We start from the raw sequence: 25,510 nt of genomic DNA, 5'->3' as shown, positions 1-25,510 counted from the left end.
ATCCGATGACTTTGGGATAGAAATGAGCATGGGAGGGGGCCTAAGTGCCCTCCAATTTTTTTGGTCACTTAAAAGGCACTAGAACTTTTCATTTCTGTTTGAGGGTGCCCTCTCGCAAAATTCTAGGACCACTGGGTCAATACGATCCCCCCTAAAAAAAAAAAAAAAAAAAAAAAAAAAAAAAAAAAAAAAAATTCCACATTTTTGTAGATAGGATCATGGAACTTGTACAGTAGGGTTCTCTGATACGCTGAATCTGATGGTGTGATTTTCGTTAAGATTCTATGACTTTTAGGAGGTGTTTCCCCCTATTTTCTAAAATAGGGCAGACTAAACTTGATGAAACTTATATATTTGAAATCAGTATTAAAATGCGATTCTTTTGATATAACTATTGGTATCAAAATTCCGTTTTTTAGAGTTTTGGTTACTATTGAGCCGGGTCGCTCCTTACTACAGTTCGTTACCACGAACTGTTTGATGCTACCAAGGTAAGTGAAGCTTCCCACCTGATCAATCTCTTTGTTACCCAACATCACCTTTTCATCTTAACTGATTCCTAGCCTCAGTGACTTAGTCTTCTTAATATTAATTTTCAGACATATTCTAGCACCCTGAACTCGCAAAACCATTAGAAGAACATTCATTTTGCTCACACTTTCATCTAGGATGATTAAATCAACAGCATAATCTAATTCTAGGAGAGTTGTGATTCCTTGGTCTCCCATTGTCTTTCCTGTGCTCCTTAAGACAAAGTCCATCAAACTGATCCATATAAAGGGGGATATTTTTTTTTTTTTTTTTTATTTTCTATGGTTTTAATTTTATTTATGCTATAGAACACATACTTGCTTAACTACGGGTTTAATACAAAACCAGCTGCTAACCTCATTTCCTACCTAAACCGCAGCAGTATTATTCTTGTAAGAACTTATCGCTTTAATGTATTTGTCTGTTATACCACACAAGGTTAATACCTTTACTGAAGCTCTTCTTTTAACAAATTCGAACGATTGCTTATAATCTATAAAACTCAGGACCAACGGTGTTTGACAACTAAGGCACTTCTCAATTATTAACCTAAGAGTGATAATTTGGTCGACACATCCTCTACCATTTTTAAAACAGCACTGTTCTTCTCTTAATACTCTGTCTACAGCATCTCTCAGTCTAAAACGTATCATATTACTAAGTAATTCGCTATTGACAGAGACAAGACTAATGCCTCGATAATTACAACACTCACTCTTATCACCTTTCTTACACAGTGGTTTAATTACGGTTTTCCTAAAATCGTTTCCTAAAGGTACTTTCCCTTTTTCAAAAACCATATTCATAATCTTCAGTAATTCATTTCTAACCCCAGAGCCATATTTAAGAAACTCATTTACCACACTATCAGCGTCTGGAGCCTTATTAATTTTTAATCCTTTTAGCACTGTCGCTAATTCTTCCTCACGAAACAAATCTTCCTTCACATCCAAGGTATCACAAAATTTATATATATATATATATATATATATATATATATATATATATATATATATATATATATATATATATATATATATATATATATATATATATATATATATATATATATATATATATACATGTATGTATATATATATATATATTTATATATATATATATATATATATATATATATATATATATATATATATATATATATATATATATACATACATGTATATACATGTATATATATATACATATATAAATTATATATATATATATATATATATATATATATATATATATATATATATATATATATATATATATATATATAAATATATATATATATATATATATATATATATATATATTGTTTTATTTTTTATGTATAAGATGTTCATTTTGACCTTTTTGTATACTGTTTTAATTAAATCTGAGAGTTTGGATCAAATAAATTGAGTATTTGCAATATTGGATCTCTATAAGCACTTACTCTTTCGATCTGAGCTGATCTCAATCCCAATCAACGGTATTGCCATCCGGAGTTCCTTCTTTAAACGTCCATGTGTAACAAATGTAAGATTTATAAATACAAAATATAGGTACATAAATACAAAATAAAATATAGGTTTTCATTTGCACGTGTATTTTTAAGGCTACACCTGTCCAGGCCTGAAACCTCTTAATCTTCTTTCAATTGAAGCAGTATTTATATTAGCTTACAAACCTTAAGAAGCAAATGAAACAACATAGCTAGGCCAGCTTTCCCTGGATATTTCCCAGTCAGATTCTGAGGACTGATGTCAAAGAGGACTGCACCAACTTCATTGCAAAGAGCATGAACTAGCGATGCCTTACCACAGCTTCTAGGACCAGCTATCAGAAGAGACCGGAGAAATGGGGCATTTAAACGCATCTCTTTTGAGCCTATGAATAAAGGAAATCTCTATTAAGACTGCAATGATGGACTGCAGCATTGGAAATAAAATAATACGAAAGATGAGATATTGAGAATAGTAGATTAAGTTTGAATTTCTAAAAAAAATATTGCTTAATCATTATTAAATTGTTTCATGTAAATAGAACTATTTTTTAAACAATAAAGAGTAAGGAATAGATTAATTTTTTTTCTTATTTTGAGTTTTTTGCGAGATTTGTTTTTGCCTTCTTCGCAACCCTTGTAACTTTATTCTTATATATAAAAATAGACAAACAATACATATTAGAGACTAAACAATGGCTGCTGAATTTACTACTCGTTTAAGGCAATAACCGTGCTACCTTTTTACGGGTATTCTTACCTATGTGCTACCTAACCCCAGTGTACCAAGTGCTTCTTAGCAAAACACTAAAATTGTTGTAGCTTTTAGATGATGTCGGCACATCAGTCCTTCGTAATATTTATTTTGGATTCCTTCATGACACTAATGGAGCAATAAGGAACTGGATGAAAAGTTATTTACACAGAAGACGTAGACTTGAAAAAAGTTCCATTATATATGCTTCACAATGGGATACACCCCGTGAGACTGTCTTCAAATAAAGTCAAAAACATATTGGAATATAATAGAATTTTATTTTAAAATTGAGAATTTTAAGAATCAAGAGTGTTAAGTCAATTTGTGCAGGTCTCTGACACGTCTACCAATTTTCATCGTCCTAGCACGTCCAGAAGTACCGAACTCGCAAAAGCACTGGACCCCCCTAACTCCCCCAAAGAGAGCGGATCCAGTCATGTTACGTCAATCATGTATCTACGACATTTGCTCACTCTACCCACCAAGTTTCATCCCGATCTCTTCACTCTGAGCGTTTTCCAAGATTTCTGGTTTCCCCCTCCAACTCCCCCAATGTCACCAAATCTCGTCGGGATTTAAAATAAAAGCTCTGAGACATGAGTTCCTTCTAAATATCAAATTTCATTAAGATCCGGTAACCCGTTCTTAAGTTAAAAATACCCCAGTTTTTCTAATTTTCTGAATTAACAGCCCCGCCCCCGACTCCCAAAAAGAAAGTGGATTCAGTCCGATTATGTCAATTATGTATCTACGACATTTGCTTATTCTTCCCACCAAGTTTTATCCCGATCTCTCCACTATAAGCATTTTCCAAGATTTCCCGTTTCCCCCTCCAACTCTCACAATATCACCGGATACGGTTGGGATTTAAAATAAGAGCTCTAAGACACGATGTCATTCTAAATATCAAATTTCATTAAGATCCGATCGCCCATTCGTACTTTAAAAATATCTCATTTTTTCAATTTTTCCTCTCCTTCCAGACCCCAAATGACCGAATAGGGGAAACGACTGTTAGCAAGTCAATTTGTGCAGGTCCCTGACACGCCTACCAATTTTCATCGTCATAGCACGTCCAGAAGCACCGAACTCGCCAAAGCACTGGAAATCCCCCCAACTCCCCCAAATAGAGCGGATCCGTTCCAATTATGTCAATCACGTATCTAGAGCTTGTGCTTATTCTTCCCATCAAGTTTCATCCCGATCTCTCGACGCGAAGCGTTTTCAAAGATTTCCGGTTTCTAAGATTTCTGTTTCCCCCCTCCAGCCCCCTATGTCCCCGGATCTGATTCGAATTGAAATGGAGCATTTGATACATAAGATTTCTCTATACATCAAGTTCAAAAATACCTAAATTTTCACGTTTTCCAAGATTTCCGGTTTCCCCCTCCACCCCCCCGCAACGTCACCGGATCTGGTCAGGATTTAAAATAAGAGCTCTGAAGCACAGGGGGAGTTGGGAAGTTTTTCCGAATTAACCACCCCCCCCCTACTCCCCCTAACAGCGCGGATCTAGTTCGGTTATGTCAGTCACATATCTTGGACTTGTGCTGATTCTTCTCACCAAGTTTCATCCTGATCTCTCCACTCTAGGCGTTTTCCAAGATTTCCGGTTCCCCCCCCCCAACTCGCCCCAATGACACTGGATCCGGTCGGGATTTAAAATAAGAGGTCTGAGTTATGAGGTCATTCTAAATATGAAATTTCATTAAGATCTGATCACTCCTTCGTAATTTAAAAATACCTCATTTTTTTAATTTTTCAGAACTAATCCTCCCCCCAACTCCCCCAAAGAGAGTGGATCCATCCCGGTTATGTGAATCACATATCTAGGACTTGTGCTTATTTTTCCCACCAGGTTTCATCCCGATTCATCCACTCTAAGCGTTTTCCAAGATTTAAGGTTTCCCCCTCCAACTTCTGCCAATGTCACCGGATCCGGTCGGGATTCAAAATAAGAGCTCTGAGACACGATATCCTTCTAAATATCAAATTTCGTTAAGATCCGATCACCAGTTCGTAAGTTAAAAATAGCTCATTTTTCCATTTTTCCGAATTAACCGTCCCCCCACTCCCCCCCCCCCCCCAGATGGTCGAATCAGGGAAACAGCTATTTCTAATTTAATCTGGTCAGGTTCCTGATACGCGTGCCAAATTTCATCGTTCTAGCTTATCTGGAAGTGCCTAAACTGGCAAAACCGGGACCGACAGAATTTGCGATCGCTATATGTCACTTGGTAAATACCAAGTGCCATAAAGAGTCAACACTTAGTTAAAAAGTCAAGAATAAAAAATGAGCAGATAACAATAAAATTAGTGACTAGTTTTTCTGATTATTATACAGCTCAACAATACTCGGAATAAAACTCTTGCGATATCTTTCATGTTTAGCGTGGATGGAAGTCAGTTTGGGGACTTTTCGGGATTTTATACGGGACGGTCTGTTGCGGGCGAGATGGAAGGGTTTGGGGATGATGGAACGTAATGGGGTAATAGACATGATCTTGTTACCAAAATGAAGGCACAGGAGGTTCCTTCTCTTGGCCAACATGGTGAGCTTGAAATTACAAATTGAGCTAGTAGATAATGATATGGAACCTTCCCTTCACTATTTATGATTCCAAGTGCTCGTTTTTGGACATCTTCAAATATTTAGACATGCTCTGAAGAAAAAACCCAAATGCCAGACTGGCTAAGCAAACTCGAACAACAAAGTTGGAGAAGGTCCTTAGGGGGCAAGAAAATTTTATCGGAAGTTTTAGAAGGGAAACCGAAGGGAAAGCTTGTTTGAGGATGTTTTGAACATGGGCATCCCACTTCAAGTCAGCAGTAATTGTCAACCCAAGTAGTTTAATGTATGTGACAGAGATTTTAGGAGGAATGGGGTTTGTGAAAATGGAGGATGATTTTAGAAATTATAAGTCATAACTAACGATTTATTTACTTTCATCTTCGACAAAGAAGCCTCCTGTGTGACATCGTCAAGTAATGTCATAATTGAGCTTTTAATATTTCGTCGGCAAATCTCAAGTGCGGACAGGTCGTCCACATACTTCCATCGCTCTGTGGTCAGAGTCATATGTGGTCAGTCATAAGGCTATTAACCATTATAAGGAATAAAATGGGACCCATCAGAGTTCCCTGGGTCACCCCACAAAAGATAGGAAGGGGATTGGAATAAACTTTTTTATATTTAAGCACTTGAGAACGATTTGTTTAAAAGGAGACAACAATTTTAACTAGAAAGGGACTCACTTGAAACTTTGTTAACAAATTATTTACAAGGATATTGTGGTAATTGAGGTCGAACGCTTTTTGGAAATCAATTAACAAAAGATTCAACCAAGTATCAGTGTCTTCAAGGTTTTCAAGAATGGTGTCAAGAAGACTAACAAGGTAGCGTAAAGTAGATGTCTCTTTCAGGTTTCCAAATTGTTGTAAGTCAATAAATTCAAGAATCTCTGTCTTTAAACAATTAGTCAAGAAACCCTCGCACATTTTTGAAAAAAACTGGGGTTAAGTTGATTGGTCGTACTCCAGTAAAATCGTTCACACCTCCCTTCTTTTGGATTGGAGTAATATAGGCCAGCTTCCAGCACGACGGGTAACATCCGGAGCTACTAATATCATTAAAAATACTAACAAGAGGTTTGATTCGCCCCGGGAGTTTATCTTCTGGAGTTTCAGGGATTAGCTGGTTTTCTGAGAGGGGGGAACGTTTGCATAATGCTAGCTAGGTGTTAATTTAGCCCCTTTTTTGTTTGTTTAGGTAGTTCATCCAGAAGAAAATTAAGGTTCTTGCACAAGCAACCCCCTATTTCTTTCAATTTCTTAAACCATTGCTGAGGTTTGCTCTGTTTTAAGAAATTTAATTTATTCTTACGAGAAGCAGCACAACGTATTTCTTTCTTTATTTATATACAGAGGGTTGAGGCTTCCTCTTTCTTTCCGAGGCAAAAAGTTTTAGTTTATCTGAGGAACATAACTTCTTGGTAACCTCTGGGAAACAATTTTGGTAATTTGTCATTAATTTTTTTTTGAAACAAACTAACCTTTGACTTAAGATTTACACACGACAAAACATCATCCCAACTCTCAGACGTAATCCCAGATCCAAAATCAAAAAGACCTTAACTTGTTATTGGCCGGTACGAAAATTCAGAAACGGAGTAATTTGTTTTAAAAACTAGCAGTAATTTCAAATGTAGCACGAAATGATAGCTCCCGCCGAAGGGGGGGGGGGAGGAAGGGTATTTCGAAAATTTTAAGAAGTTTTAAGGTTGGTGCACATAACATCCAAAATGGTTCTACCTTTTGTAGTAGGGAAATCAACAATTTGCTTAAGCTTCTGATCTTTGCACTGCAAATTAAGACTTAGTTCGTTTGCCTCTCATGCGATAAAAATGCCGGGATTTGGATACTTCGTCGTCACAAAGTCAAGATTTGCTTGTAGCCTGTCATAATAATTACGACGAGAAAAAACATTCTATCCGGGTGAATAATAAAATGAGCAAATTATTAAATTATTGTAAGTCCTCGGTAGGCATTTGGGCTTAGTATATATCCAAATGATTTCATCGCAATCACCTAGTCCTGGGACATGAATAAGTGTAGGAGAAAGGCAAAAAGGGCTTTGCGAAAATTATTACTCTTCCTCCTTTTTCCACAGTGGGTGGTCAACCGTGCGTAGCTTTATAAACTCTTGAAAACCAGCAATTTTAAGGAGATCTGGATTTTGTGCCTGGACTTCAGTAACTGCAATTATATCAATATGGTTCAATTTTGCTGTTGCTTCTAACTTAACTAACTTTTCAAAATTTAAACTTTCGGCGTTCGTAAGGAGGAAAACGGGGAAATGATAACGATTTTTATCAAACTCTTTAACAACTGATTTCTTCAGAAAAGTTTAGTCTGAGGCAACTTTGACAGGGTGCAAGTATTAAAATTAATGCTGGGAATAGGGAGAACATCCCCTAAAAGTGAAATATTATCATTCGGGGTATTGTAGGAATGTTTGTCATAAGACTGAAACTCACCACCTTGGATCGAGAGACTACTAACCAGTTTTGAAGTGGGAGGGGAAGAGGTTCACCATTAAAAGTTGGGGGTAAATTGAGAGAGCAGTGAGTAAAATTATGCTCTTTTGTAAAATTTTCTCCTAATAAAGAGGGGAAACTATATCTTTTATCTGAATAATCAAGGGTAATCAGTGAAGCATTAACTGGTCTATGGTTGGACTTTAATAGTGAAGCTTTAACTGGGTGATGAGATGGAGCAGATAATTTTTGGGGCGGACTATTTGTTACAGGATAATTTTCGCATGTGGGAATTCTCAAACCGGAGCCACACTCGTAGGGTAGACAGGGGGGGGGATAAAGTGCAAGGGATGGGAAAGGTTTCCTGGTGACCCGGGAATAAGTCAAATTGGGAGTGTTCTTTATATAATAACAATAATAATAATTTTTTTTAACCCACTAAAACACAAGACAAGTGGAGTAAATAAAAGATAATGAAAGAAAAATAGCACAACTATACGATAGATAAAACATATACAACACAACCATAACTCAACTAACGAAAGAACCTCTAAAAGGTAACGCAACTATAAGACGAAAACAGGTGAAAACTAACGAATAAATAAACGAACTAATGGTGGAAGGAGCCCCGAGAAAAAAAAATAATCCTTTTCCAATCTTCAGCCTAATTTCCGCAAATAAGTAATAATGTCAGAAGCCGCAAAATAACGAATTATTTCGTTGTTCCTATAAGACCAGGTTAAATAAAGCAGAAACTTACAATAGCGGAAATATAATATACGCAATTCAGCCAGATCCTTTTTTTCAAGATTGGTGAAATACCAGACGGGAAAACTATTGAATGGTCACGAGAGCTACTATATAGCAGTGCAAGCGCTTTTCGAGAATAATGACCACGGTTATCCCCTATTTTACCATAGTCCACTTTAAGTTTTCTTTAACATCCCTTACCCATACCTAAGAACCGAGTTTAGTTTTATCACATATTATTATTATTATTATTGTTATTACTATTATTATTATTTTCTTGCGGAAGTAAAGGGCGAAGTTTAATCTTAAACGAACAAAAATTATTGTTTCGCGAAGATAACCTAAAATATACCTACAAAACCAGTCTAAATAGACTGATTCGTGATATTGTCCAATATTTGTACAATCCTAAAAACTAGCACTTTACTGAAAACACAAAACCTTTGCTGTACCACTGGTACCTTAGTTATTAAATAATGTTTTGACAGACGTTTACTAGGACACAAATAAAAAGGATACACTTCCTAGCATTTCTTTCACTCAATAATATAAACCATCAAATGTAGATATCAAGGGCTTAGGAAGCCTTCACCAGTCTGAAAAAGGTGCTATGGGCCAGACGTGAGATCTCAGAAAGACTAAAGTCAGAGTCTATATAGCATCCATGCGAACTGTGCTACTGTACGCTTGCGAGACATGGCCGCTAAAACCTGTAGAAGCCAGAGCTCGGGACTCATTCGATCACCGCTGCCTTCGCTATACACTCCAAATTAGCAGATTGCCTAGAATTTCTAATAGAAAAGTAAGAAGCCGCAGTGGCCAGACTGAAGAGCTAATCTCTATCATCAAAAGACGTTGCATCCAACTTCTCGGCCACACCTTGCGCTGACCTATAGATACGATATGTCGCGACGTGCTTATCTCCGAGCAAGTGCCATCCTGGAGACGACATCGGGGAGGACAGATGAAAAATATTTAGCAAACATTCAAGGAGGACCTTGAGCCATTAGGAGGCTTCCGTTGGCATGGTAGAAGATGGGACAGTAACTGACTGAAGATCGCTGGGAAAACTGCAACCAATAGATCAAAGTGATCGTTGGACGTAATTCCCAAAGTCCATTGGTGGTGGGTAGGACAGTTCTCTGTCTGGTTCCCGCCGGAAGTAAAGTAAGTAAAGACACTAAGGAAGGAGATTTAAAAAAAAAAAAAATAATTGACTCGGAGTGTATTTTAAACGGTTCGTGGTAACGAACTGTAAGTAAGGCACGCTGCGGGTCAATAGTAACCGAAACTTTAGGAAGAGTCTTGATATCAATGGATGCATCAAAAGAATCAAATTTTGAAGCTTATTCAAAATATACAAAATATATTAAAATTTATACAAAATACATGAATTTCTTTAGAACTTCTAAAACAGCTTATTAATCTAATTAAATATTAATCAGGCCCTTATGTTTCAGGAATAATTCTCAAATGATTGGAACAAAAACTCAAACTTTAGCGTAAAGAATGAGGTATTGAGGAGAGGGCAGCCCCATCATACACGTGATAATTTCTGTTCGTTTTAAGTTTTAACGTTGTTCCTTACTTTCACTTGATTTTTTATTTATGTATATAATATCTTTAAAATGTAACTCTTCTGCTCATACAAAGCACTGAAGGTATGTTTATTTTCCCGACATTTTCCTTTTAACACAATCTTCATCAATTTTCATAACACCGTTCTTTCTCGAGAATGTAGGCACTGAAATTGTTAAGTAAAAAGTCTCTAAGCCTCAATACCTATTTTTTTTAAATGAGCAACTGTGTATATACTTGTGTATTTATAAACATTTTCTTGAAAATGGCTTCATTTTTTTTTTTAAATTAGTGCCCAAAGAAACATAGTTCTTTCTCCACAATGTATGTACTAAAATTACCAAGGACAGTGAATATAAACCTGAATGTTTGAAATTGTTAAGTAAAAAGCCTCAAAACCTACATATCTACTGTTTTTAAACGAGTAACTGTGTATCTACTTATACATTTATAAACATTTTCTTGAAAACGGCTTAATATCCTTTTTTTGAAAATTGGCCCCCAAAGAAACATAGTTTTTTCTGGATAATGTATGCACTGAAAGTACTAAGGACAATGAACATAAATCTGAATGTTCGAAATTGTTAAGCAAAACGTCTCAAAACCTGCATATCTACTTTTTATCAACGAGCGACTGCGTGTCTTCTTATGTACTTATAATCATTTTCTTAAAAACGGCTTCATACATTTTTTTTTTAGGATTGGCTCCCAAGGAAACTTAGTTATTTCTTGATAATGTAAGCACTGAAAGTACTAAGGACAGTGAATATAAACCTAAATGTTTGAAATTGTTAAGTAAGTAGTTTCAAAACCTAAGTATCTATTTTTTTAGGACCAACTATGCATCTACTTATGTATTTATAGACATTTTCTTGAAAACGGCTTCATGTTTTTTTTGTTAATTGGTACCCTAAAAAACAAAGTTCTTTCTCAATAATATAGGCACTGACAGCAGTAAGGACAGTAAAAATAAACCTGAATGTTTGAAATTGTTACGTAAAAAGTCTCTAAGCCTCAATACCTATTATTTTTAAATGAGCAACTGTGTATATACTTGTGTATTTATAAACATTTTCTTGAAAATGGCTTCATTTTTTTTTTTAAATTAGCGCCAAAAGTAACATAGTTCTTTCTCCACAATGTATGTACTAAAATTACCAAGGACAGTGAATATAAACCTGAATGTTTGAAATTGTTAAGTAAAAAGCCTCAAAACCTACATATCTACTGTTTTTAAACGAGTAAATGTGTATCTACTTATACATTTATAAACATTTTCTTGAAAACGGCTTAATATTCTTTTTTTGACAATTGGCTCCCAAAGAATCATAGTTCTTTCTCGATAATGTAGGCACTGAAAGTACTAGGGACAGTGAATATAGACCTAAATGTTTGAAATTGTTAAGTAAGTAGTTTCAAAACCTAAGTATCTATTATGTATTTATTATGCATCTACTTATGTATTTATAGACATTTTCTTGAAAACGGCTTCATGTTTTTTTTGTTAATTGGTACCCTAAAAAACAAAGTTCTTTCTCAATAATATAGGCACTGACAGCAGTAAGGACAGTAAAAATAAACCTGAATGTTTGAAATTGTTAAGTAAAAAGTCTCTAAGCCTCAATACCTATTATTTTTAAATGAGCAACTGTGTATATACTTGTGTATTTATAAACATTTTCTTGAAAATGGCTTCATTTTTTTTTTAAATTAGCGCCCAAAGAAACATAGTTCTTTCTCCACAATGTATGTACTAAAATTACCAAGGACAGTGAATATAAACCTGAATGTTTGAAATCGTTAAGTAAAAAGCCTCAAAACCTACATATCTACTGTTTTTAAACGAGTAAATGTGTATCTACTTATACATTTATATACATTTTCTTGAAAACGGCTTAATATTCTTCTTTTGACAATTGGCTCCCAAAGAATCATAGTTCTTTCTCGATAATGTAGGCACTGAAAGTACTAGGGACAGTGAATATAGACCTAAATGTTTGAAATTGTTAAGTAAGTAGTCTCAAAACCTAAGTATCTATTATGTATTTATTATGCATCTACTTATGTATTTATAGACATTTTCTTGAAAACGGCTTCATGTTTTTTTTGTTAATTGGTACCCTAAAAAACAAAGTTCTTTCTCAATAATATAGGCACTGACAGCAGTAAGGACAGTAAAAATAAACCTGAATGTTTGAAATTGTTAAGTAAAAAGCCTCAAAACCTACAGATCTACTATTTTTAAACGAGCAACAGTGTATCTACTTATGCATTCATAAAAATTTTCTTGAAAACGGCTTTATATATATTTTTTTTTGAGAATTGGCTCCCAAAGAAACATAGTTATTCCTCAATAATGTAGGCACTGAAATAATTTAGGACAGTGAATTTAAATCTGAATGTTTGAAATTGTTAAGTAAATGGTCCCAAAACCTATAGAACTTTTTTTTTAACGAGAAACTCTGTGTCTACTTATGTATTTAATAATCATTTTCTTGGAAACAGCTTCATATTTTGTTTTTGAAAACTGGTCCCCAAAGAAACATAGCTGTTTCTGGATAATGTATACACTGAAAGTGCTAAGGACAATGAAAATAAATCTGAATGTTCGAAATTGTTAAGTAAACCGTCTCAGAACCTACATATATTTTTTTTTTAGGATTGGCTCCCAAAGACATTTAGTTCTTTCTCGATAATGTAGGCACTGAAATTACAAAGGACAATGAAAATAAATCTGAATGTTCGAAATTGTTAAGTAAACCGTCTCAGAACCTACCTATCTACTTTTTTAAACGAGCAATTGCGTGTCTTCTTATGTACTTATAATCATTTTCTTATGGCTTCATATATTTTTTTTAGGATTAGCTCCCAAAGAAATTTAGTTCTTTCTCGATAATGTAGGCACTGAAATTACTAAGGACAATGAAAATAAATCTGAATGTTCGAAATTATTAAGTAAAACGTCTCAAAACTTACAAATCTACTTTTTTTAAAGAAGCAACTGTGTATATACTGATCTATTTGTCAGCAGTATATCTACCAGCTTCAAGTAAAGTAACCCTTGAGCCTGCTACGACTTTCTCAAGCTAGCCTACGCCTATTTATGCAGACTGAATTTCCCCTAAAAATAATTACTGAGAAAACAACAAAAAATACACACTGATCACCTTTTCAGGAAAAGTTTAGATCTCATCCAATGGAACTGAAGGCTAATTATATCACGCAACAAATTATCTTTAAAATTTCATGCTTTAATGAAGACACCAGACGCTACGCTACTTTTGGTACTAGTAGTTTTAATTCCTATTTTGTAGGAATAAAAGGAGGTGAGAAAGCCCCCCCCCCTCATATATGAAATTCTTCTGGTCATTTTAGAGGCATTCTTAATTCTTCAATCTCCGTTCACACCTTCTCAGCCTATTGGAGCTTTATATGAGGGTCACAAAACGGAGAGACAGAGGCACCATTCTTCCGGTTATTTTATCAGTCCATGTTGCTTACGCCAGCTCATATGATCATTCGATATTAACCAGTAGTTCAAATACACCCACGGGGAAAAGAGACATTTCCATATAAGCATATTTGATTTTGTTGGAGGACAAAAATAGCAGCAAACCCTCTACAATCTATTTCAAAAAAGTTATCCTTTTTTATACCTACTTTAAAACTATACCTTAGCGCAACTATACCTATACGCAGCTGCCTTCTTCCTTCTGGCACCCCAACTTCTTATTACACGTGAATGGCGGATTCTAATTCACAACTTAAGCCAAATCCTTACAATATTAGGGCCAGAAAATAAAATGACCACAAACAGAGTGACATCATAATAATTAGCTACTCATATCCCTTATACCTTCTAGTCCAATTCTCATTTTAGAGAAAAAACAAAACTTGAAACATACCCAACGGTAGAAGGCACATTTCAATAAAAGCTTGTTTAACATCTCGAAAAGAAGGAAGACTCTTCCCATTCTTTGTAGGTACAAACTTCATCTCCCCGATCAGATCAGCCATTTCAATATTCTTTGGTGGTCGAATAATGCCGTATGTGGCTAACTCTTCAACTAAGGACTCAAGCGTTCGATCAGGGGTGAGGTCTTTCTCCCGTTTCTTTTTAGATTTCCTTCCACCACGTCGCAGTCTTACCACTTTCCTTGGTCGTTTCTTACCAAGATCTCGCTCTAAAGCCTGCAATATATAACTATTATATAATGTGATATTTATTAACACTAAAAGCCTTTTTGGGCCATTGTTAAAACAAAAATGCAACAAAATAATAATTATAAGCAAATACAAACGCTTAAATCCAGATTCAATTATAAGTAAATTACAAAAGATGGTCCCTGCGTATCATCACAAATCGAACTTTGGTTAAGAACCTAAAAAATTACCGCATTTTATATAACTATATGCTTTTTATAATATTATGTCTACATGTTTGAATTAAAAAAATTTTAAATTACTGCTCAGACACCATTAATATTTTTGCAATTTACATAATAACTTTAGCGATCCAGAAACGAGACCTAAACTAAAATTTATTTTGATTTTTCTTTTCTGTGGAAACATAGCACAGCATTATAGGTGCGCAGTTTAGGAGTTAAACCAGTTTTTAGGAGTTAAAAATTTTGGTTCCAGGAGACTATTATAACTTTGAACTGAGAGATGAAATAAAAATATTTTATTTGAAATTTTCAGAAATTGCTATACTTTCAATTCACAAATCAAATTTTTTGATAAAACCCTAAAATAATTGCTGCATTTTATAAGATGATATTAATACCATTTCCTACTAGAGTAACAAACATTTAGCTTTTCGTAAAAAATTGTTTCTATTTTAAAAATTATTTTTTTAATTACAAAATGTAAAAAAAAAACATGCAGTCAATGCAGAAAATCGTAGTTCCAGCCACTTCTCTTGTTTTTCAAGCCCAATGGGTTTTTTCTCGTTTTTCAAGCCAATGGGTTTTCCTCGTTATTCAAGCCGAGTAGCTGTAAGTATCCTACACAGGGGTTTTGAACAAGGTGATTCTAATAGTGTTTTCTATATTTTTTCCTCGTTATTCAAGCCGAGTAGCTGTAAGTATCCTACACAGGGGTTTTGAACAAGGTGATTCTAATAGTGTTTTCTATATTTCTTTCTATATTTTTTCCTCGTTATTCAAGCCGAGTAGCTGTAAGTATCCTACACAGGGGTTTTGAACAAGGTGATTCTAATAGTGTTTTCTATATTTTTTCCTCGTTATTCAAGCCGAGTAGCTGTAAGTATCCTACACAGGGGTTTTGAACAAGGTGATTCTAATAGTGTTTTCTATATTTTTTTCTATATTTTTTCCTCGTTATTCAAGCCGAGTAGCTGTAAGTATCCTACACAGGGGTTTTGAACAAGGTGATTCTAATAGTGTTTTCTATATTTTTTTCTATATTTGTTCCTCGTTATTCAAGCCGAGTAGCTGTAAGTATCCTACACAGGGGTTTTGAACAAGGTGATTCTAATAGTGTTTCTATATTTTTTTCTATATTTTTTCCTCGTTATTCAAGCCGAGTAGCTGTAAGTATCCTACACAGGGGTTTTGAACAAGGTGATTCTAATAGTGTTTTCTATATTTTTTTCTATATTTTTTCCTCGTTATTCAAGCCGAGTAGCTGTAAGTATCCTACACAGGGGTTTTGAACAAGGTGATTCTAATATTGTTTTCTATATTAAAAGGTTTCCTATATTTTTGAGCGGTGTTGAGCGTCATAAATCAATAGGTAAGGCTCTAAAATATCGAAAACCTCCCGCAACTTTCGTTTCAGCTTTGGCAGAGCACATTTTCCACCACTCTGACCATTAAGTACGATTTGATGGTACCACAGCCATTTCTAACAACAGAGGCTTGAAACAATGTGTTAGAGAAGCCATTGAAATAAGAAAAACACATGTTTGCTAATCTTTCGATAAATAGAGATAGAGAAATTTTAAATATTGACTCGATTATAACTACTGGCAGTAGTCCTGTTTATTTTTTCATCTTGAGATTTGTTTTCTCTCTTTGTTTTTGTCATGGCTTGTCAGTTTGGCTTTAGGTCTCTTATACACCTGCTACTGCTCCATCTACCTAAGGTTTCACAAAGACAACTTCGAAGTACCAAGTACATCAAATTGGTACTGGCAGTCTTTGAATTAAGGTGTTTTTCTCAATCTGACACTTCTGCAGCCTTTGATACAAATCGGTGCTCAATATTCAGTTCTGGAATCCTAGCCAAGGTTGGGTCAGGAGTGTTCCCTGTGGAATATTGTGTACAATGGCCTCACAATAGGTTTTTGTAGCATCTACTCCCCTCTTCCCCAGGAGGAATTCTCTGAACTCATGCCTCCTATGCGTCACATCCATGTCCTTTTACGGTTGGCTTTTCTTGGACGTCTAGAAGAGTAATTCATACGCTTAATTTCCTGTGGTAAAATTGGTTTCATATTATGAAGTAATAAGAATATTATTTCTTGCTCACTTTTTTTTACTCCATCATGGAAAAAAAGGCTAATTTTTAGTCCCTTTCCTAGTCCCTTTAAGAAAGTAGAATAATTGTATAGTGTATAACTGTAATGGTATAATTTTATAATATATATTATATTGTGGCATATATATTGCCACACTGACATTTTCTGGCTAAAAAAACGATCCAGATAGATCACGACTCCGCAAAAATTCGTTTTTTCCCAGAGGCGACCGTACTGAACATTTTCTGATAACTATGAGAACATGCAAAATTATACAAGATGACGAATGACTACGCTGTGAAATTATTGTGTTAACAAAAATATGCCTGTCGATCCTGAGCAGGACTCATCCGCAAAATACATCCTGAAGCTGAGAAAACAGAAATCTTCCCAAATATGACTTAAGTGAAATCGAATTAGCTGAGGATACAATTTCCAGTGATAATTTAATTGAACAAGTATCTGGGAATTGCCTTGCAAATCAAAATTAGAGTGGAATGAAGGAACGCGTTATCTTAGCGCCGCTCAACAAAGAAGTAAGCAAAATTAATGCTAAGGTTGATCGCCTCCAAGAAACCCACAAATCCAATAAAAGTTATCATTCTCTGAAAGGAAGGAGGAATTGGAGTCACAGCACCATTTCTAAATTCAATTAAAATTGCTGATTTGCCACCTCTTGACTTGAAACTAAAGAATAACACAATACCCATGGTAATACGTAGTTTAGATATTTAAGAGGGTATATGCAATGGAACACGTCTGTTTGTTACTAAATTATGTAATAACGTAATTAAAGAAAAAATAATAACTGGGGGAAAAGCTGGAAATGAAATTAACATTCTTTGAATCACGCCCGAGCCCGGTAAATGTAAACCCTGATGTATCGTACAACGACATCAATTTCCACTTCAACAAGCGTAAGAGATGACAGTACATAAAAAACAAGGGCAATTTCTCGAGTCTGCTAGCGTCGACAAAACAGATAATAATTAATCAGAACTGATCTACGGTTAGAAGACAAGTGACAGGAAGAACCAATATTATTAATGCCTGCCGGGTGCCATACCAGGGACTGGACAAATCCCGGTCTCCATGGACTCTTATTTTAATCTAGGACATACGCAGGATTTTTAAATAAAAAGAAATGTTTCATTTTTCATAGAATCCCACAGGATAATTCGGATGTATAATAGTATATAACGCACCTCTTGCCTTGCGGTTTGTTGCATATGCTTTAGTTCCACTCTGGGAAATGCAAACTTGGTCGAATACTCTATGAGCTGAAGGTACTGCAGCATTTTTGTTCCAATTTTGGTAAATAGCCTTCGATCTTCCCTTTATCTCCCACTCTTCAGCGTCACAATTGACCTCCCAGACTTGTACTTATCAAACATTATAAACGAATTCATAATACCTAATAGTAATTATTATCCTAATTCCTTAATAATCAATAATTTCTATTACCATTTAATATTTAATTTAAATATTCAATCACTACATAATGATTACCTACTGTAGCTCGGTTAGCTAGCTATTATGACAATTATTTACCTATTATGGTCCTACGGTCCAAGGCTCTACGGTCCACAAATATATATCCAGAGACCAGGACACCCCGAGGCTCTTAATAAATGAAAACAGGAACCATTATTTTCCAATAGGGAATACCTATATTCTTTACTCACACCCCCATGTTAGTCTATGATGAGATTTTATGTTAAAAGAAATTTAAGCTGTGGATAGGGATGGCCAGTGGCAAATCACATATCCTATTTCGGCTGATGTTCAACTTGTTTCGTGTATTATATATATATATATCTCTTGCATTCTTAACTTTCATAGGGAGGGGTTCAAATTCTTTTAATACACCTTTATATTTCAAACACTGTCATCAGTCAAGGACTGATGTAAATAGGTGGGGAGGACAAGAAGAAACGTTTCTTAACAGTATATTGGCCTTGGGTGGCTCAACATAGCGACAAGATTGTGGTAGTAGTTGTTTAGGTCGTATATTTCCTTTGCCAGGTTTTTTCATTTCCTTCCTACTATTTCGATTCTTTCTTCCTTCTTTCTTTGTTTTCAACACTGTCAGTGAGTATTATCTGATTATCTAGTTGTAAATCAAATATTTGAAAAATGTGCTCAGGTGGCTGAACATTACAGCGAGATCATAGCAATACATTTATGTCTTTCTAAGTCTTTAAATACCAAAGAAAGTGACAATGTAATTCCATTACTTGAATTGATTCGGTGGAAACTAGCGACTATATATATCTGAAAAAATTAGGACAAAATCTGGATTCCATTTTTAATAGAAAAACCTCACATAGGCAATTCTAGGCTTTAAATTTATAACTGATTCAAGAAACCAATAAAGCACTCTGTTTTATAGCCCACCCCCGGCCCGCAAAGTCTGTAATTCTTCCAGGTTTGTACTTAGGTTTCACTGACCTATAGGACTCTAATATGGATAGAACTAATCTTATTTCGCAGGTATTTTTTGAATAATTTTACTAGTAAGAACGCATTTCACAAGTTTTACCTAACATAGAGATACCATAAAAGAGGTTTATGGTAGACGCTTCACCTTGCCGGGTAAGGAATCTAATGCGCCGAAACCCATTTAGGCAGGTGGTATTCCTCCGAGGAGACCTGATGGGCGATTATCACTTGGAAATATTTCATTAGATTTAAGGTGCTTTTGCTGGAAAATTTACAACGGCTTATATTTATTAATGACGACTTGGCACGGATTCGGACATTTCGATTTGCTAGAACAGTTTTTTTCTTCTTCCTTTTTTTCTAACGAAATAATTATCTAACACATCATAGAGCTATACAGGTTTAGGTGTAGTGGGTGAAAAAGAAGAAGAAAAAAGTGGAAAATCAGGGAAAAATAAGGTATAAAATGCCACTAAATAGCTTAAGAGGTATAGCTTTCCTTTGAAGATGTAGCTATAAAGGTGAAAAACAGATTGTAACCTAGTAAAGAACGAACCACGGCCGAACCGAATTCGAAGAACGAAACGAACCACGGGTATAGAAAAAATTACCATTTGTAAGTGATTCAGGAATGGTTACAATTTTCTTGATCAAAACAACCTTATTTCTAAACAAATCCATGGGAATTTCGCAAAATAGCCTTTAATCCATCACAAATAGCGTCGGATCGAAATAAAGACTGCACCATTGGGACATTCATGACCAAATACCCAATACAGGAAACTTACAGCTCCCTGGCTTGAACAAAAAGGAAAATCTCTATTTTGCATAGGTAGCACTGATGTGTCCTCGTTATTAATTTTTTTTTCCTTCCTCGCTGCCAGCGGGACACTGAATTAACAGAGACAACTTTTTAAGGGCTCACGTGAATAGAGATCAATATATCTAGTGCCTTTTCTAATAAACAAAACATAACGTCAAACATAAAACACAATTCCCGACAGAAAAGTTGCATCTCCTGATTCCCGGGGTTCGTTCCTTTCTACATCCATAAAAAAAAGTAAAAAAACTAACCGCGGCCCATAGTAAAAAAAAACATTTTTTTTTTTTTAAGAAACTGGCAAGTGAGAAAGAAATTGTCATTTGTAGCTGATTCACGAATGACAACTATTATCTCGATTAGTCTTAATAGTAAAATGTAGTTTTGAAAACCAATCTAAAGGAACCATACAACCATAGGATCTTCGTTAAAGCCCTAAACACTTGCTATAAAACTGATGTTATAGTGCATAGAACTTAATCCATAAAACTAATAAAAGGAATAGGGGGGCTTAAATACACCTTCCTCCTTCCCAGTGACTTAGCGTTCTTGGATACAGTTACAATTGTAGCGATGTTGATCTGCATGTAAAATATTACTTTTGAAAACTGAAAACCTATAATAAAGATGAAGGTCAGAAAGGGGAGAGAATATGCCGTCTCAAGAGAAGTAAAAATACAAAACTAAAGAATAACGCGATAATTATGTTATTTTGTAGCTTAGATCGTTACTACAGAGCAACTTGAACTTTAATCTGCCCTCTCTGGAGGAGAGTCATATAGCCACTTTTCTACAGTAACTGTTAATAGAGGAATATTTTCAGGTTTCATGGTATTATATATCTGGGCATTATTCAAGCAGTCCCAGCATCAAGTGCCATTATTTATGGAAATTACCCATAGTTTTGGATTTAAGGACAAAAAGCATAGTCAAATTTAACTGATTAGTTCTGCTTATGTATTTTCATTGACGTAGCAACACTGACGAAAATGTGGCTCTACCCTAGAAATTTCATATTTTTCAAACAACCAAAAAAGAAAAATCTTGGAAAATCTGTCTTTTCAAGCATGAATACAAAAGATGCATCAAGGAGTAAAATGTTTTAATTTAGATATTCTTCGTAGAATAAAATTTCTTCGTAAGATTCCTTTCTCTTCTTCTTATTTTCTTATGCAGATCTCCCTGCTATTACTATTTTCTATGAGCATCAGTGGATAATCTAATTATAACTAAGATAAATAATATTATAAAAAAACATATAAAAAATAAAAGTATCTTCAACTATTATTTGTTTTGTGGTTCAAATGTACTTTCTTTAACTCAGTTCAGCCTTGGTGCTAGTTTCTGTTGAGTAGCAATACAAAGTAACAATTTAGGTTCACAGTTACCATCCTCTACTATTTCTGAGATTAAACAAGGGAGCTCAGATTGGGAGAGGGGCTCAAAACAAAAAATATTTTTTAATATTTTGAAAAAAAAACATGACGTGTCTCTCACAAAGTTAGGACAACATTTCAGCGAACCTTGGCCACCACTGAACATTTATTAGACGCTTGCCTCCTACACAATCCATATAATTCTGATAGTCCTCGGGGATAGAATAGAGAAGAGCGGAAAAGGGTAAAATAAAAAATGATCACTAACAGCTCTAAGAATATCTAATTGCTTCCTCATCTTTGAATCAACAGCTCGCCTAATATCTTCCATTATCTCTTTCCTCTTTTCTTCGATTAGCAACATTTCATCATACTTTGAATCTTCTAAACTCTTCTGGCGCAAATCTTTCTCTAGCCATTGTTCTACAATAAAACGTATGATTTAGTTCGTTCTGACGAGGGGCAGATTTCGTATCAGTGACCAGATTTACTGTCGCCCCGTCGTATATTTGGTTCACTTCTGTTTCGGATGCGAGGCTTAAAAATTCGTTTCTTTTGCCGACAAAGTTGTGTTCAAAATAAGAGCTAATCAACATGAAAGTGAACCAATATTGAACATGATATCCAAATTCATTCGTCAGTATATGCTTCACTAGGTCCATAGGTTCAAATGAGGAACTATGAGTTCTTTTAATTTGACTTTGAAATTTGAAAGTAGATGCTTTTGAATATGAAACAGCAAAACAGAACATCTAAACCGGGAAACTACTACTAGAAGATGACCGAACTATCTACCAAAATTTTTAACCTCGAGATGTAAAGACTATTCTGAATTATAAGGATATTCCAGAGTACAGGACTATAGGCTAGTCTGCGTCACCTTTAACATAGTCTATAGGCTATTTGTATCAATCTATGCTACCTTTCTAGTAGTGTACCTTCGTTTACCTATCGGTAGATTGCCAAAGACTGTCCTTTTCGGCCAACCGTCTAAGGCTAAACGGAAAGCAGGTCGTCCTCGTCTGGGGTGGGACATGTCGTATATATTGATTTAAAGGGAATAGGAACTTCCTGGGAGGGTGTAAAAAGGGAGGCTATGAATAGATTGGGATGAAGGAGAAGCGTGCATAGCTGTGTTGGCCTCAGGCGGCTTGGTGCTGCAGTGAGTTGTTAGCAGTAGTAGTACATCATTAGGTCCACAGAAAATTTGCTAGTAGATGACTTCCCTAGAAAAGTTCGGTAAGTTTACGGTATGCTTGTATTTTCAAAAGCTTCCTACGGTCAAAAAATTCAGGTCCAACCGTTTTCGGCAATGGTAATACTGCTAGCACTTTCCCGCATTTTAGAATTTTTTATCTGATAAGAATAAGGTATAGTGTGTTCTTGCTTTCACCAATTTTAAAAAACTGTCTTGCGTATGCTTCCCTAGAGTCTGGCTCAGCCAGATACTGGCTGCAGATCACTGGGTAAGCTATGGCCAAAAGATCAAAGTGGTCGTCAGGGTTAATTCCAAAGTCCATGGTTGTCGGGCAGGACAGTCCTTCGTCTGGTTCCCCCCGAGAGTAAGTAAAATTCCCCGGAAGTGCTAAAAAAGTGATTAATAAGCGATATAAAATTCCCGGCCTTAGACAGTTGTGCAGAAAAGATTAGAGAAGTTCCATAAGAGGAAATGAACTCCGGGTCACCCTGATATATTAGTGTCTATTCATTGTTTTGTTTGTATATATCTTTGCGTTTTCTTTATTTGCTTTGATTTTCTATATATTAATCCACTATTGATATCATATCTTTTCTAATAAAATTCAAATAAAAACATTCTTCATAATCAATATAAATTTTATTATAAATTCATTACTAAATAAAATAAACAAATTAATTCATGAAATTCATTATAACATTCATTCATTTATTGCTTACTTAGCTTTTTGCTATTCTGTAAAGTTTACCGCAAAGATCACAAAAGCTCAATGTAAACTATTATTATATATTGTTATATAGTAAACTATTGTATTTAGTAGTCTTTGAGATAGAAACATAACCTTCATTTATGATATTTATCTGAAACATGACCTTTCTTCCTTACCTCCTGCGAAAGAATAATGTTCGTTGATTAATGTTTACCCATATTCCATGAAGAAGAATATGAATTATGATCAATATGATTTAAGAAGCAAACTAAATTATTACAAATCATTACAAAGCAAACAATTATTATATTGAATATAAAAATATAACAATATAACATAACACTATAACAATATTATAATATTACAGTTATTCTATTGAATATTTAACTTGGCGCAATGAAGTTCAATATTAAGCAACCCCGCACACCAAATTTCTCCAATATTTACCTATCTAGCTTAACAAATTATTCTTACTTTTTAAAATTTTGAGTCTACATAATTTTATGTATACCAAATTACTCATCTATATTATATGATTCATCATTTTAGGGCCATTAAAAAAACCCAATATTATCCAACTTCATGTTACGTGTTACTTACGCGAATACATTGCTTATATCATAGGAGGTAGGGAATACAGGTCAAATTTGGGAAAATACAATTTAATTCCATTAGCCCAGACCTGACATCATTTTATGCAACATATTGACCAATGTGAAAACCTTAGTCAAATTCATCCAGTGTGGTTGAACGTTATTCAACGACGTTATTTACTTCATATAAAGCAAGAGAGATGGGAGGATAAGAAAGAAACCACCCTGAATGTAAAAATCTGAAAATTTCTTAAAACTTCATCAAGCAAGTCAAAGGTTTTTGGATTTTTTGGTAATCATGGCTATTGGCGAGTGACTCGCCTTTCGTTGTTAGGTATTTGTTAGGTTATGTTAGTTTTAATTCTTATAATTTTGGCTTTTATTCTTAAAATTTATTTATTCTTAAAATTATTTGGCTTAACCTTGATTTTATTGGAATTTTATTCCTTTGTATAATTGGTTTCATATTTTCTCTAGCTTTTTCCTTGATTTTTTTTTTGTTCACGCTGAAGGAGAGCTGCGGTTTTCCTCCCGAAATATTCGCTTTGTTATCAGCATTTCCGTTTGACCTTAGAAAACCCAATTTTTGATCTTTTTTTTCTTTATATTAATTCCTTTCTGTTTAGGACACAAATAAAGCAATATATTTTAACTTCACATAACGTAGTACTTATACGAACCCATTTCTTACTTCAAAAGAGGTAATGGGTACAAGTCAAACTTGGGACCAAACAACTTAATTCCTATAGCCTGACATTCCTAGATCTGAATTCCTAGACCTTACATCATTTTATGCAAAAAATTGACCAATATGAAACCACTTTGTCAACTTCATGTAACATGGCCAAACTTTATTCAACGACATTACTTACTTCATAGGAAACAAAGGAGATGGACTAATCAGTACCTTTAGCTCAAAGCCTACCTGAGAGTCATATACAATATATGTTTACCAAATTTAAGCAAAATTATTATACTACTTCTCACATATATTTTCCAGATTAACATCGTAAAGGGAAAGAAAAAAGGAAAAGCTCCTCTTCTTTAAGCTCTTTTCCTTCAAAGAAAAGTTACCTATCTGTAGATCCGTGAAAAATCCTAAAGGGAAAAAGAAGGAAAGATCTCCTTCTTTAAGCTCTTTTTTAAGCTCTTTAAGCCTTCCTTCTTTAAGCTCTTTAAGCTTCTTTAAGCTCTCCTTCTTAAAGCTCTTTTTCTTTAAAGGAAAGTTACCCATCTGTAGATCCGTGAAAAATCCAAAGGGAAAAAGAAGAAAAAGCTCTCCTTCTTTTTTCCTTTTGGTAAATTTTTTTTTAAGAAAAAATTACCCACCGGGAGACCCGTGAAGACAATGAGACAACGTTAGAACACCCTTTAGTTTTTCGCCAAACAATTTTGAATATCTTGTCGGCACGACAACGTTTAAATCAGCAATTTTTTCAGTTATTCGTCGATTAAGAAAAGTACTTTCGATGGACGAAGGTTTTTGTTCCCAGCTTGATGAACTATGTCAAAAGGCTATTGCAGAAAATGCACAACAAACCATTGATTGACATTTGGTCCTTACATAGTATTCACTACATCTAATCTTCATAATCTACTTAATATATTAATTCATTTTTATAAAGTTATTTTCTTTACCGTTGATATTGTGTAATCTCAACAGTTTTGCACATACCTCGCCATTATTATCATTATTACCCTTTTCAGAGAGTATATACGAATCAGTTTTGTTTAATAGGTTTCGAGT

General features: G+C 34.6%; 1 protein-coding gene across 9 annotated transcripts in view; it reads right to left on the bottom strand.

Moving 5' to 3' along the window:
* The window catches only part of LOC136034405 (IQ and AAA domain-containing protein 1-like), a 140,652-nt gene that overhangs the window by 54,734 nt on the left and 60,408 nt on the right, over positions 1–25,510 (bottom strand). For all 9 annotated transcript variants that reach the window (XM_065715565.1, XM_065715566.1, XM_065715563.1 and 6 more), the window contains 3 exons: positions 21,532–21,686; positions 14,047–14,332; positions 2,207–2,406 (listed from right to left, as the gene is read on the bottom strand). In XM_065715565.1, the coding sequence (XP_065571637.1) occupies positions 2,207–2,406; positions 14,047–14,332; positions 21,532–21,686 (641 nt within the window). The remainder of the gene's footprint in view (positions 1–2,206; positions 2,407–14,046; positions 14,333–21,531; positions 21,687–25,510) is intronic.

The sequence above is a fragment of the Artemia franciscana genome, chromosome 13 (genome assembly GCF_032884065.1).
Source record: "Artemia franciscana chromosome 13, ASM3288406v1, whole genome shotgun sequence".
Lineage (NCBI taxonomy): Eukaryota > Metazoa > Arthropoda > Branchiopoda > Anostraca > Artemiidae > Artemia > Artemia franciscana.
This window is presented reverse-complemented; position numbering and strand designations above follow the sequence as displayed.